The sequence below is a fragment of the Pimephales promelas genome, chromosome 16 (assembly GCF_988280905.1).
Source record: "Pimephales promelas chromosome 16, fPimPro1.hap1.1, whole genome shotgun sequence".
Lineage (NCBI taxonomy): Eukaryota > Metazoa > Chordata > Actinopteri > Cypriniformes > Leuciscidae > Pimephales > Pimephales promelas.
In genome coordinates, this window is record NC_142784.1 from 23,129,571 (window position 1) to 23,143,606 (window position 14,036).

The window sequence follows — 14,036 nt, forward strand, 5'->3', positions numbered from 1 at the left end:
GTCGACGCTGTCAATCGTACGGTGAAAAAACTAAAACCGAAGTTACACAATCTGCCTTGACAATCTGACTAGCCATAAAAAACAAAACAATTTGCAGTGTGCAAGACTCACTGGTATATTTCTTTGCAGATTTGAATTAGTTGCATTTCAATCAATACAAGCCCTGCTAACTCCACATTCACTCTAGTCATTGTAGTTTCTCCAACAGAAACTCATTTCTCACCCAGAGGCATGCCAATGCCATAGCCCTTGGTGTCCAGTAGGCCTCCGATCTGTGTGAGGTTGCAGTTACGCTGGCGGTAGTACTCGTTCATGGTGCTCTCCAGCAGGTAGGCGTAATTGGAGTTGAGCACTCGGGCGATGCCCTCCTCTGTGCTCTTCACGAACACACTGGGTTGCTTAGAGTACATGAAATTCCACATGCGCTGGTACGTCTGATAGCGGGAGTTCTAACCGAAGAAAAGGAAATATTAGTGTGGTGAGCAGGACGAGGCCGAGGGCCGTGAGAGAGAGGAGTAAGGCCGGTGACATGATTGCTGATGAGCGACACCCGGTCTGGTATCTCTCACGGAGGAGCGACCACAGTGGAGATCAAGGCCAGGCTTGGATTTTATGTTGTGTTTTGAGTCGCCAGCAGTCGTCCGTGAGGGGCTTTACTATACTTTCATTTTGTATTCGTATTTGTTTTATTTCATTTATTAAATTTGTTGAATGTTTGCCAGTTCCCGCCTCCTCCTTCCCATAACAACTAGATCTTGTTACAATTAGGATCATTATATGTATTCCTGCTTGCTCCTCAACCTTCATCTGGAGTCCTGACAGCCAGTCACTAGAGCTTTGATAAGGCGAGACTGACTGTGTTAACCAAGGTGGTTGATAAGCTGACAGTTTGACATGTTGATGTGACAGCTGAATATGTGAAACAGCCTGTGCTTGCTGAGAGATGGGTCAAGAAACGGCCCCTCGGAAGCATCAAAATGTGTGAATTAGTCTGGGCAGCCCTCTGGAGAGGGAAAGATATCGAGGGGGACTGATATTAAGACAGCAAACAGATAAATCCCAAAGTAAGGAAGAGCCCTAGCGACATGGTCAATAAACCTGCCGACAGGCCATTGATTTGTGAGTGGAGTTGCCTTCCATTCTGTCCTTGAAGATCTCACCTGGAAGAAGGTCATGGTGGACCCGCCGTGCATGGTGCCATATTCGATGGCCGTCTGGTCAGCCAGATCGTCCACGGACTCGATGGGCACCTCCATCCTCTGCACAGTGAGAAAGGCCGCCAGGTTGGCTGTGTAGGAAGAGATGATGATCAAGGTGAAAGCCCACCTGGAATGACAAACCAGTTTTAGGCACGAGGAACACAACGCAGAAGCAGTTCTAACCCAACATCAAAAGAGCTTGGAGCCACTGATAGCTTGGCATCCGAATGAGAAGTTGAAAGGCTTCTCTGAATACGGTATGCCTGTTCTGAATACTCAAAAATAGCTTGCTTTTATTCTCCACTGACCTCAGTGTGCTGCAGTCGGCAAGGCCTCGAAAAATGACAGTACAATAACTCAGCAGAAAAACAGAGGCCAAGTGAGAGTATCGCTTTTATCTGCTATCGAAGAATGCAAAGGCTACAAAAACCAACATTAATGCAAAATGACCTGAACTGGATTCAAACATTTTTTTTAAAGAATTTAATCATACACAAATGTATAAATGTCTCTATCATTTGTTATCTTTGGTCTAAATTGGTCTGCAGGTTAGTCCAGTTCTCAAAACACATCTACTGCTGAGGCAAAGCCATAAGAGTTTTTTGTAGCACATTGAATGATTTATTCGGCAAATGTGTTTCCATCATAGTTCATACATATGGTTATGTTATTGGATAAAAAAAAAATGTATCTACTCCAACTGAATGCATACTGAAATTTTATGCGCATGTTTCATTTATGCGCATCTTGACGATTCCATCCAGCTGTTTTTTATGCAATACCCCAAAAAGCACATCAAAACAAGTGGATGGAAACATATCTATTGAAATAAACGGAAAACCCTAGAGTTTCCCTCATTTCAGGGTTAACACAATCAGAGTTTTCACTTAACCTCCTTTCAGAAATGGGCCTCTGGATCCAAACACAACATATGCTGTTGACCATCAACACAGCATATCTTTTCAGAAGAGAGAACGTGTTTATCGTGCACTCTTACCATACTCCACTGACACAGCGAGTGGACAGGGCTCTGGGGGCGATGGTGGAGCCTTGCTGCATGAAACCCCCCACTGGAAACCAGAAACTGTTGCCCAGAGAATACTGGTTAATTAGCAGGTTACAGCGGCCCTTCAGGCAGGGGTGCGGGTTGTACCATTCGTAAGGTGTTAGCCTGTGTGCCCACAAGGAGCGACAAAAAAAGAAAGGATAAAAATGAGTAAACATAAATGAGCCAAGAACAATTTTAACAGTTGGCAAAGCATGAAGTCACCACCAGAGCTCCCTGTTGGCCATGTAACCTGGTTTTTGTTCCCTGAAGGGGCTGTGCAAGCTTTAGCCGTGACTGACAGGACACTAATAAAAATGTACTGCACTGCAAGACTTTGTGTGACAACCTTACATTACAGCTCTGTTGAAATACTCAACACAAGCAATGCAGAAAAGTTAACACGGGTCATAATGTCTAAAAATATACACATTGTAGAGATGCAAATAAAGAAAAACACACATGCACAAAATCTCGAATTTATATACAATTTCCTGACAGTCCAGCAGAATGCTGGGAAAAATCAGCAGGCTAATGTGAAAGAGGATAAACATGTAATTTCTTTTTTGATACAATGCAAAGCTGGAATAAAAGTGAGTTTAAAATGAAATATCTACAAAAACACCCTTGTTGGACTGAGAAGAGCATTCTGATTAAACCATCAGGGTTAAGTTTAGGACTGTTTCATTGGACCAACAAAGGATATTGATCCTGGAACAACAACATTCCTAATAACCAACAATCCTAATCTCTTCCCAAAATCAGAGCGCAAAGATGAGTTCTTATAGCAGGAATATTCCAGAATTCCTGACATCTAATCTTTGCCCTCCGGTTTTAGTGTATGGGTAAAGAATGGTTTGTTGTTAAAGCTCGCTCACACACACACACACACACACTGAAAGTGAATGGTGTATTCAAGGAAGACTTTTAGTGAATAAACTGTTTCTGACATAAAGCTACCAATTGCCAACAGAATACCAACGGAATTTAGAGCATGACTCACAATTATGGTAAGTTGCCTTTACTGAGCTTTTTTTGTCCATTTTGAGTGGTTTTTAGCTGTGCTACCCATTTAAGGACAGTATCGGTGTTATTAAGATCCTGCAGGTGTCAGTGTGGAGCTGAGTATTTACCTCGCCACCAAAAAGAGCACGCAGCTGACTGCCAGGTACGCCAGCAACATGAAAAGCCAAACCCCAGGAGAGAAGGGATCCAAAAAGGAGAAATACCCAGGTCTTCTTCCCTATAAAAACACACAGGCAACGTCAAGACTTCTAAAACTAACATCACAAAGATCCTATGAGCCTATTTCATTCAATTCCAGTATTTTAAGATTCTGAAGATTTCAGGTTAAAGACATTTAAAGGCTTTTACAGTTGATTGGCTTGATCCAAACAAAGTGCTTGATTTTCGGTCTCCAAACCATTTTGGCACACTCAGAAGATCCAATAACCGCTGGAACAAAACTCGGAAACCGATTCACACAACAGTCAAATCTAATTATCTCTCCAGTACAGTATGTAGCCTACTACTTTGACAATCGGTGGTCTTAACAGTCTCTTATCAGCATGAAACTAAGTGTGAAAGCACCAAGGCTAATCTATCTACGGCACAGGTGTTTTACAGATGGCGAATCTAAATAGTGCCGGTGATGGATACACTCGCAAACAAATCATTTGGGCTGTTTTCTTTTTTGCTTGAGACTACAAAAGCCAGGTTTACTATGGTGCTAAAGTGAGTAATTATTCCACTATCTGTCCCGCACCAGGCTGAAAATTAATGAATGTGCCCACAATCATCTCCATATTAGTGTAATTGAATGGCATTGCTGTTGAGCTGGACACTAAAAGCTGTAATTATACAGCAATATATTGAGCCGAGCCTGTATGTGGTAGATATACAAGAAAACCAGTCATGCCACCTCAACCAGCCTCTCTCACCAGGCTTCGCTTGTATCTAGTTTACCAGGTTCTCATTAACATTTTACACTACACAACATATTAAATTACAGAGGAGACTGCAGAGCTGTTATTACTTGTGTGGTCTTCTTACCATGTTGCTCCTAAGGTATTCAGCCTTTGTACTTATCACGGCTTCTGGTAACAATGTTCAGCACAGAGAGTTGTTCATGGGAAGAGACATTACTTTTCTCTCCTTTTAAAAGCTGCCAGGTTATTAAAACAATTAAAAATGCCTTTTGGCGGTACATGATTGATCTTGACTGAGTTTGAATTTTCGTATATTTTTCTTTTTTTCATTTTCCAAATGTAGGGCATTCACTTACTGAATAATAAATAAAACCACTGCTGGCTTTCTCATTAGCGGTGTTTCATTCATCGATGATGTTTCATGCCTTAATGATAATTACATTTCACCATTCAATGACTGCAAATTGATTTTACTTTGTTTTACACCTCATAAGGGTTTGATTTTGTAATTTTGCCATTTTAAGATTTTGAAAGGGTGTAAAACAAAGAAACACTATTTGAGATTCTGAACTTCAAGATACATTATATACATTACCAAAAGTTTGGGGTGAGACATTTTTATCTGAAAGATGCTTTGGATTAATCAAACATGACTTTAAAGACTTGATGAGGACAAATATTTCTCTTTTAAGTTTGTATTCATTTAAAAATCCAGAAACAAATCATCATGGTATCCACAAAAATATTAAGCAGCACAACTTTTTAACATTGATAAGAAGAAATGTCAAGACCTTGACCATGTGATGGTAAGATGTTCTAGCTTCCACTGAAGCACAAAATGCTCTTTGGATCTTTTTCAAACCATGCTGGAGAACATGATCAGCTCAAGTATATGGTGTCAAAGTCAATATCTAATACTAAAGGGGTGCCAGTGCTCAGTGGTTCATGTAGGTTGTCTACAAACTAGAAGGTTGGTGATTCAATCCCCGATTCCACCTGACCAAGTGTTGAGGTGTCCATGAGCAAGACACCAAACCCCAGCTCTTTCCGACGAGCTCGATGGCGCCCTGCATGGCTGACACCGCCGTTGGTGTATGAGTGAGTGAATGGGTGAATGTGAGGCAAAATGTAAAGTGCTTTGGTGGCCATTGGGTCTGTGAAAGCGTTATATAAATGCAGTCCATTTACCATTTTAAACGAAATACATTTCTTGTTTTGTGACAAGAAAAAGCTTGTTTCTGCTTCAAAGAAAAATCAAAACAGGTCATTGTGAGATAAAGCTTAAAATAAGTCACACAAAGAAATAAAGTGGCAACTGTAAGATATAAAATTAAATTATGAAAAACATAGTCACATTATGATACATAAAGAGACAATTACAATGAAATATAAAGATACAACGTCAGAAAATGTGAGTTTAATTGTAAGATGTTACAACTATAATAAAGTCACAAATTAAGACAAAGTCGAAGATATAAAGTCAAAAGTTACACAATAAGATAAATAAGAAAGTTACATTGTGAAATAGGATTGAGACAGAAATGGACTTCCATAATGGTGATTTTCATCAGGTCTCTCTTTTCTGTCCCACACACCAGAGTGTGGTGTCCTGATCATAAACTTTTCAATAGTCTCTCCTGTGATTTGTTGTTTGCTTTAGTGAAGCATCTGCTACAGGAAGAGAAACAGTGATATACTGTCAGTGCATGTTTACCAGCCACTGTCAGATCGACTTGGGCTGAAAAGATTTGAAAACTTAATGTTCCATTGAATTCCGCTGAAAGACGCTCTGTGCGGTAACATTCACAATATTTCATCATCTGTCACTGAAAATGTCCAGATTTAAAAATCGTCCTGCTGTAGACTCATTTTAAGCAGAACTATGCAACCGTGGCAGATTGTAAACACACATAGCTGGAAACAGCAAGATGCATTATTTCATATCTAAAGTATGTCATGAAACCATGCAAACTGCTGCAAGACAAACGCTCAGTCCCGAGTCAAGAGGGCTCAATGCCGTAGACAGAGGCACAGAGGTTCTTCAAGGCCGCTCACAACTTGAAAAACGTGGCCAGTGGGAACATGGTCTTGTCACAGCTGGAATGCTTCAGTGAAAAAAAGTGCATTGACTTCTTTATGTTATGACTCTTCTTAGTGGCTCTTTTTTTTCTTCATATACACACATGGATATCCTTCATCTCACAATGCACACAATGGAGTTCTGCTCCTTTGGGGCAGGGGATGATCTTGCCAGTGCATGCTAACTGTACCATCTAATTAACTTGTTGCACAAATTAGTTATTTCATCCTCAACCACACCTCTCTGTCCCTCCCTGCACGCATCACATTTTAATTTTAATGCATTTGTGTGTTTATCCAAACTCTTTGCTGCACTCATATTTTTAGACACAAACAAGATGGCACGTTCCATACGTTCATGTCTACCACTGCGTCCAATTACACGCTGCGATGAAGAACGCACTGTACCTCCAAACATGTAATTAAAACAGGGCTGAAGGCCACATTTTATTCCATTTGCCGTTGCTATTGATCAAGCTGAGGATTTCATTTAAAGTTTGAAATAAGCTATGGGGGTCTTTGTAGAAATCCAAGCCTGCTGGATCAATAGTAAGTGGATTAAACCTAAACAAGTGCACGCACAAGCATCCAAATATTGAGAGGACCATGGCTGTGGGGTATGGATGAGTGAGAAGAGATTATTCTGTCCAGGAGCACCGGAACTTCAGTCAACTCGGGTTGGACAATAAAACTGAAACACTGGCACTGGCCCGTCTGGACCTGGATCTGTAACCAGGACACCAAGTCTTTGTGGTGAGAGTCACGGTCTCCAGGGTAATGTCGGCATAGAACCAGGTAGGACTAACTATGTAACGGTGGTGGCCGCCCCAACATAAATCAATTATTTTAAAGAAAAACTTTGGGCGTCAGACAGGATTAAACCTGACAAAATTTTAATTAACCCAGGATATCAAAAAGTAACCACGTTAACACAATAAATACCAGTAATAATCCCAGAAAATTCCAGCTCACAAGGGTTATTCATTGTTCAATAATATAATGCTCATAATAATAATAATAACACAAACTCATTTAAAAAAGGAGAAAAGATTTCGAAAAAAAAAAAAGAATAAAAATAAAGTTCAACACTAGAAGTAGTAGATCAACTGGGTCTTTAAAATCCGTGCAGAAAATGCGTCACGCTAATACAAGTTTGCAGATTCGTGTCCACATTCATTCACAAACTGTCCATAAAAAAGAAAAGAGAAAAAAGTAAACATTTGATAAACATTTCATTTATTTCGTTGTAAATCAGCAACAATTACAAAAAAACACTAAGCACACAGAATGTGCGAATGTGAAAGTAATGCGAGTGGGTGCCCGTGCAATAGTGTGTAATGGTGGCACAGTATTGCCTTTATGAACTTCTTTACTTACAAGATTGATAATATTAGAGAGAAAATTATACCTATGCAACCATTTACTGCAGTATCGCATCAGGCAGTGCATTGTAGTGTCCCTGAGGAAAAGGTCCATTCATTCGTTGCAATAGGAGAGGAAGAATGGTCTAAACTTGTCTAAATCAACAACTCCTAGACTGTTGTGTGCCCAGAGTTAAGCACAAGGGTGGACCAGTTTAGGCTGCAATACCATGGCATTCCCTACTGTGGTTGAGGGGAGCCTCATTGCCAAAGACTATCAAACCACTCTGGAGGACCTGGTGCACCTAATGGTTCAAACACAAAGTGTATCAGGAAGATAAGGCACCAATACACACAGCAAGACTTGGGACAGAATGATTTGATGCACATCTCCCATGTCACCAGATCTAAATATTTATTTTGCCAATTTAGGCTATTTTGGACTAACAAGTCCAAAGACAGAATCACATAATGACACTGCCACAAAGAGGAATGGCTCAAAATACCTCTAGCCACTGTAAAGTACTTCCCAAGACGAATTGATGCTGTAGTTTGCAAAAGGAGGCCCTACATACCATACTTATAAATAATCTATATAGTCTATAGAGAGAAATATCTAAACACTAGATATAACCCCCACCCCACCCTCAAAACAACAACAACTGCCCGTTGATATCTGCCAGCCCAGCCTTCTATAGCTGCCAAGAACTGGGCCTGTCCATGAGCCCAGCATTCTTCCATGTATTGATATCTCAATCCACTTTTTCAATCCCTCCCCCACGTTAAAACGCATAGATGGCCTTATTCTGGAGTCAGACAAGAGCAGAAAGGGCCAGGGAGAGACAGACAGACAGAACAGAGAGCGCTCAAGACTTTCCAGCCTGAGAACAGCTCTACAAAGTACAATGTTCAGCCTTTTATCCTCTTTACCTGTGTGAACTAATTTAACTCTCCTCTTATGTCTTCTGTCACTCTTCTATGTGCCTGACACTCTCAGTGCCTTTCTCTGTCAACTCTCCCTTTTTGACTTTCTCAGCCAATCTCGCTAGGTTAGTTGTAGCTTAGCATTTAAAGGTGAAGTGTGTAATTTCAGCAATGCTTTGAAAGCCCCACAGTGTTTACAGTTTTCAGGGAATATCAACCTAAGCATTAATCATTTATTGCTGGAAGTTAAAGAATTTTAACACTGAAAAACTTCACATTTAAAGAGCTGAGCTCAGTGTAGAGTACAATGTAATTATCTCAAATAGAAGATGTTCCTGGATCAACATCCTTTTGTTGATGCTGGAACAACCTTCCTATCTAGAATGTTCTTCCTACACCCAGTAGAATTGATATCAGAATCAGAATCATATGGTTTGTTCTCTGAAGCTTGGTATTCAAGTTTGTACTGCAGTTCATTTTGTGTCTAAAAACCACATTGTTGCATCTGAAAATATAATGAAGTGCTCTGACTCTATATGCAGTTACAGGTGGTACTGGGAATTTTGACTGCTCGTTCTCTGCCATAATTGTAAGAGTTCCTAGCTTCCGGCCGGTACGTGCCCCTCCACTTTCAAAATAAGTGAGTCAACCGGGTGCCGCATGTGGGTAGTTCCTGTAGCAGCACGGGTGGTAGCCATGGTAGTGAGGGAGAGTGACAGTCGCCCAGCCAATCATTGCATCTGGTCCGAATGTAGAGAGTAGCTTGCTGGGTTCCAATTCGCTTACTTATACTACGCCCTAAAAGTATGTACTCTTTTTGTGAAGAAAAAGTACACACTTTTGAGTGTGTAGCAAAACAGTAGGCAAGCTTTGGGACATACTATCACGTCGTCTTTAACGGACAGCTCTGTTGCGTACTGCGTGCATCCTGTCACCGTAAACCGCCCTGTCAATCATCTCGTCACAGTTAAAATCCTCAATTCTATCTAATTTGATTTTCTACCGTTTCGGAGCACGTTCATCTGCCAGTCGTGTCTTTCATGCGGAGACTCTCCTCGTGTTTGCAATTTGAATATAATAATGAATTTAAAAAGTAATGGCTAAACATATCTTTACAAAAGTTCACAATGCTGCTGCAAATGCAATATGATGTGGACAACATTGAATAAATTCATTTTCGTCAGGTTAGATACTGATAATTAATCACTCAAAGCTCCTTATTTAAACCTCTCTATACAGCCGCGGGACCAGCGCGGGACTCGCGCGTCCTCCGTCTGTAGTTTTTTTAACACTTTTTACTCGTGTTTGTAGTTCTAACCGAATCCTCGTCGATCCTCGTCCCCCGCGCAATGGTTTGTGGGCAATATCAGCCGTTAGAGTGTGCATCGATCTACACTTCGGATTCTGACCGGGTATCTTTGAAACACTCATTTCAACATACTACGATTTGGGACGTACTAATTCTATTTTCGAATACTATTTAGGACGGATAGTATGCGAATTGGGACGCAGCAGCTGTGTTTATTGCAGCCCTGAGACACTCGATTTTTATACTCTCCTTTTAAGAGCACTTACATTTTAGATATGAATTGGTATATAAAGACAGTTTAAACAAATTTGGGAAAAAGTGTACCCTGCCTTTAACTGAGTTTTATAAATTGGCAAAGAATAAAATAATGCTACAGAGGTGCTCTTTCTAAGTTAACAGAACACCTGGTGATATTGATTTCCAAAACTGTTCTCAACCATTAAGACACAGACAGGAGCAACTGTTAGCAGCACTGGGGGAGGGGTGTGATGGTGCGTGTGTGTGTGTGTATAAATGCCCTATTGGGAAACCACATTAATGTTTGCACACGCTGCACAGAGCGGCTTCATCTGGCACTTAGCCAACAGAGAGATCAGCATGTCACCTTGGGTTTGGGGAGGGGCTTTGATTAATGGCACACAGGCCTTTAAAAATAAAAGAGCTATTGGATTTTCAGTGTTGCTGTGTGCAAGAGCTCAGAGTGTTATTGGTGTGAATTAGATACAAGTCACAATAAGGAGAATCTGAAATTGGGAAGGAAAGCACTACATTTATCAGCTTTTCACACCATCTGCTACAGCAAGGCTAACGCTCAGAGCTCTCTGATCCAAAGTATTTCTTTATTTATTTCCCACGCGCTCCCTCGCAGGCCATTAGAGGATGCCGATTGTTGATCTTTAATGCTGCGAGGTCAGGGAAGTAGTAGATGGAGGAGGAACTTACTATGTGTACTCGGTACATGATGCTGATTCCCAGAGTCATGAAGGGTTTGGAGAAATCAATGACCTTCTCCCTCTCAGCCGTGATGGTTAGGGCGGCCACAGCCAAGTCAGCCTTCTGAAACATGCAAAATAATTGCAGCTGTCAGTGCGTTTCTGGGACAAAAAATAAAATAATAATGCAATTAAGATTACATTCATGGTTTCATTCATTACTGGTTCAAGTAAGGGGGCATCTGGCCCCTCAGATACGTATGCCTTATACTTATATTTAAGAGAATTTTAATATATATATATTTCTATAAAAAAATATAGAAAATTAGGCAAAATTTTAAATTTAACAGAAATAAAATAATTTTAGGTTAAGTGCTAAAAGTACTAAAACTGAAATTAAAATAAAATATAGAAACAACATGAAAAGTGACAAAAAAACAACAACTAAAATTAATATGAAACCTGAAAATATTCAAACAAAGGCTAATTCAAAATATGAATATTGTTAAAGGGTTCCCACACCTTGGTTAACTTCAAATTCAAGGACCTTTCAAGGACTTTCCAGGTTCAATACCTTAAATTCAAGGAATTAATGTGGGGACACATTTAAAGTGAGAGCAAGTTTACATCGTGTTACCTGGTAGGATACATTGTTAGTTTTGCGTGAGTGAACGTCATGGCAACAAACAAAAAGTACCTCACGCGGAAACACTTAACGTAAAGCATAAATGCATGTAACCAGTGTTGTGCAAGTTACTTCCAAACTGTAATACATTAGGTATTACTTGTTACTGTTATTTAAAAGTAATTCATTACCTTACAATATTACTGTCTCAGAATTGTAATGCGTTACATTACTCATGTATTACTTTTGAGTTACTTTCACCAAAATAACTAAGTAGAACTTATCTTTTGGGCTGTAACGATATGCAATATGAAACCGAAATCGCGATTCGCCACACGACTCAGATCCACGAAACTACAGATTCGCGACACACCTCTTCCAACTCCAGCGTTATTCTCCTTACCGTCCAGATCCAATGCTGCCTTATCTTTAAATTAGGCTATTAGTATTATTTGAAGTTAACATTATAAAATACGTAGACCTACACCACAAAACTAGTTGAGGATAAATTATTTAAAATTGGGGAAGTCCAGCATTATGGACATGATGACATTTGCAGTCAAAACTTGAAATAAAAATTCTCAGAAAATACATGTATTGAAACGTATAGGCTACTTCCTTAAAGGACTCCAGACATTAGGCAAATATCAGTCTATGTTTTATTTTTAATATTAGGGAAAAGACACACATTCATGCGTGACAAAAAAATAGGAGGCAAAATATATTTTTTGTAATTCTGTTAATTACACTGCGCAAATCGGATGAGGAAGGGTTGGCTCTCCAGTCTCCATAGAACTTAAAATATTCATTTTATTTTAGTTTTCGTGTTCGCATTTATGAGGAAAAAACAATGTTACAGACGCGACCGCTTTGAACTGGCACTAAAAGACTGCTTTAAAACTTTCACATAGTCTGTTGCCTTTAAGAAGTAAAAGCAGACAATACACTGTAATACAACTGTAATACAAGCCTCACTGAACATGTAACGAGTAAAATATTACTGAAAATTGATTAGTAATGCCTTACACTACTGCGTTACAGCAAAAAGTAATATGTTACTGTAATGTATTACTTTTGTAATGCGTTACTCCCAACACTGTCACTGAACATGTAACGAGTAAAATATTACTGAAAATTGATTAGTAATGCCTTACACTACTGCGTTACAGCAAAAAGTAATATGTTACTGTAATGTATTACTTTTGTAATGCGTTACTCCCAACACTGCATGTAACTAACGTAAATCAAGCAAACTAGTATGCATACTGTAGGCTACCAAGTATTGGCAAAATAACACATTGGTGGAGCGGAGGGCATAATATGGATTTTTTTGCACAAAATAAATTCAAGCACTTTCAAGGACCTGTATCTATGTATGTTTATTTTCAAAAACTTTCCAGGGCCTTGAAAAAAAAAATCAGATTCACAAACTTTCAAGGATCCGTGGGAACCGTATTATAATGTTTAAAAATGTTATAATACTAATTTAATTAGTAGAATTTAAGGTTAAAATGTTATTACCAATTTCCCACTCCTGTTGAACACAAAATAATTTATCAAAATATCAAAGCATAATAAAATATTCAGTATGAGGACCTGAATGACAACCCTGTAGCTGTCATGAAACAGAAGGATTCACACAGGTAAATTAACAGGTCTATTTGCAGAAGTATGTGATTGCAACGATGGAAGCAGGTGAGGAACTGATGAATATAGGGTTCTGGATGAGTAATGGTCTTATATGTTGCAGGTTCTGAAATGGAGATCGAGGCAGATGACTGAAGGAAAATTTCAATTTCAATTTCAAAACACTTTATTTGTCCCCAAGGGTGAAGAGAAGCCACACAGAGTAATGTAAAAAATATACATAAAAAGAAACACATCATTACATTAAATAAATAACACAATGTACACAAAATACTAATAATACTAATTATTACTAATACTACTATAATGGATACCTAATATATATATATATATATATATATATATATATATATATATATAGTACTGGTAGGTACTGGTAGGTAGGTACTGGAAGGTAGGTAGGTAGGTATGTAGGTACTGGTAGGTACTGGCAGGTTGTAAGGTAGGTAGGAACTGGTAGGTAGGTACTAGAAGGTATTGGTAGGTACTGGTAAGTAGGTACTGGTAGGTACTGGAAGGTAGGTAGGTTGGAAGGAAGGTAGGTACTGGTAGGTACCGTGACAACAAGAGACAATGGTGAACTGCAGTGGGAAGAGTTATATAGTGCTGGATGAGGATCAGTGAAGATTGGTGACAGTGATCTCTGTGATTGGGAATTGCATGCAGGTGAGGGCCAAGGAGGATGATGGGAAATATAGTGAGGAGGTGGTGACTAGCTGGTGACCGTGACAGAAGCCCATCTTAATTAAGTTGAATAGAGCAGGTCAAACCAGCAACAAACCAGCTTAACCACCTTAAGCTGCCATGACCTGTCTTTATACAGCTGGTAACAACTGTTTGCAGGCCAAATACCTGTATTTTGGGGAACACCGAAGGGCAAAGCCGAGTTGTGTGTGTGTGATGGAACATGAACACAGAAACCGGGTAGACTGTCGTGACAAATCACTTGTCACAGCATCCAGTGCTGCCAGGCATGATGCTGTGGCC

General features: G+C 39.6%; 1 protein-coding gene across 1 annotated transcript in view; it reads right to left on the reverse strand.

Moving 5' to 3' along the window:
• grik4 (glutamate receptor, ionotropic, kainate 4) overlaps positions 1–14,036 on the reverse strand; it is a 353,328-nt gene that overhangs the window by 6,147 nt on the left and 333,145 nt on the right. The window contains exons 14-18 of the mRNA XM_039670727.2: positions 10,788–10,901; positions 3,378–3,487; positions 2,197–2,370; positions 1,161–1,326; positions 224–449 (exon numbers count right to left, since the gene is read on the reverse strand). Coding sequence (XP_039526661.1) covers positions 224–449; positions 1,161–1,326; positions 2,197–2,370; positions 3,378–3,487; positions 10,788–10,901 — 790 coding nt within the window. The remainder of the gene's footprint in view (positions 1–223; positions 450–1,160; positions 1,327–2,196; positions 2,371–3,377; positions 3,488–10,787; positions 10,902–14,036) is intronic.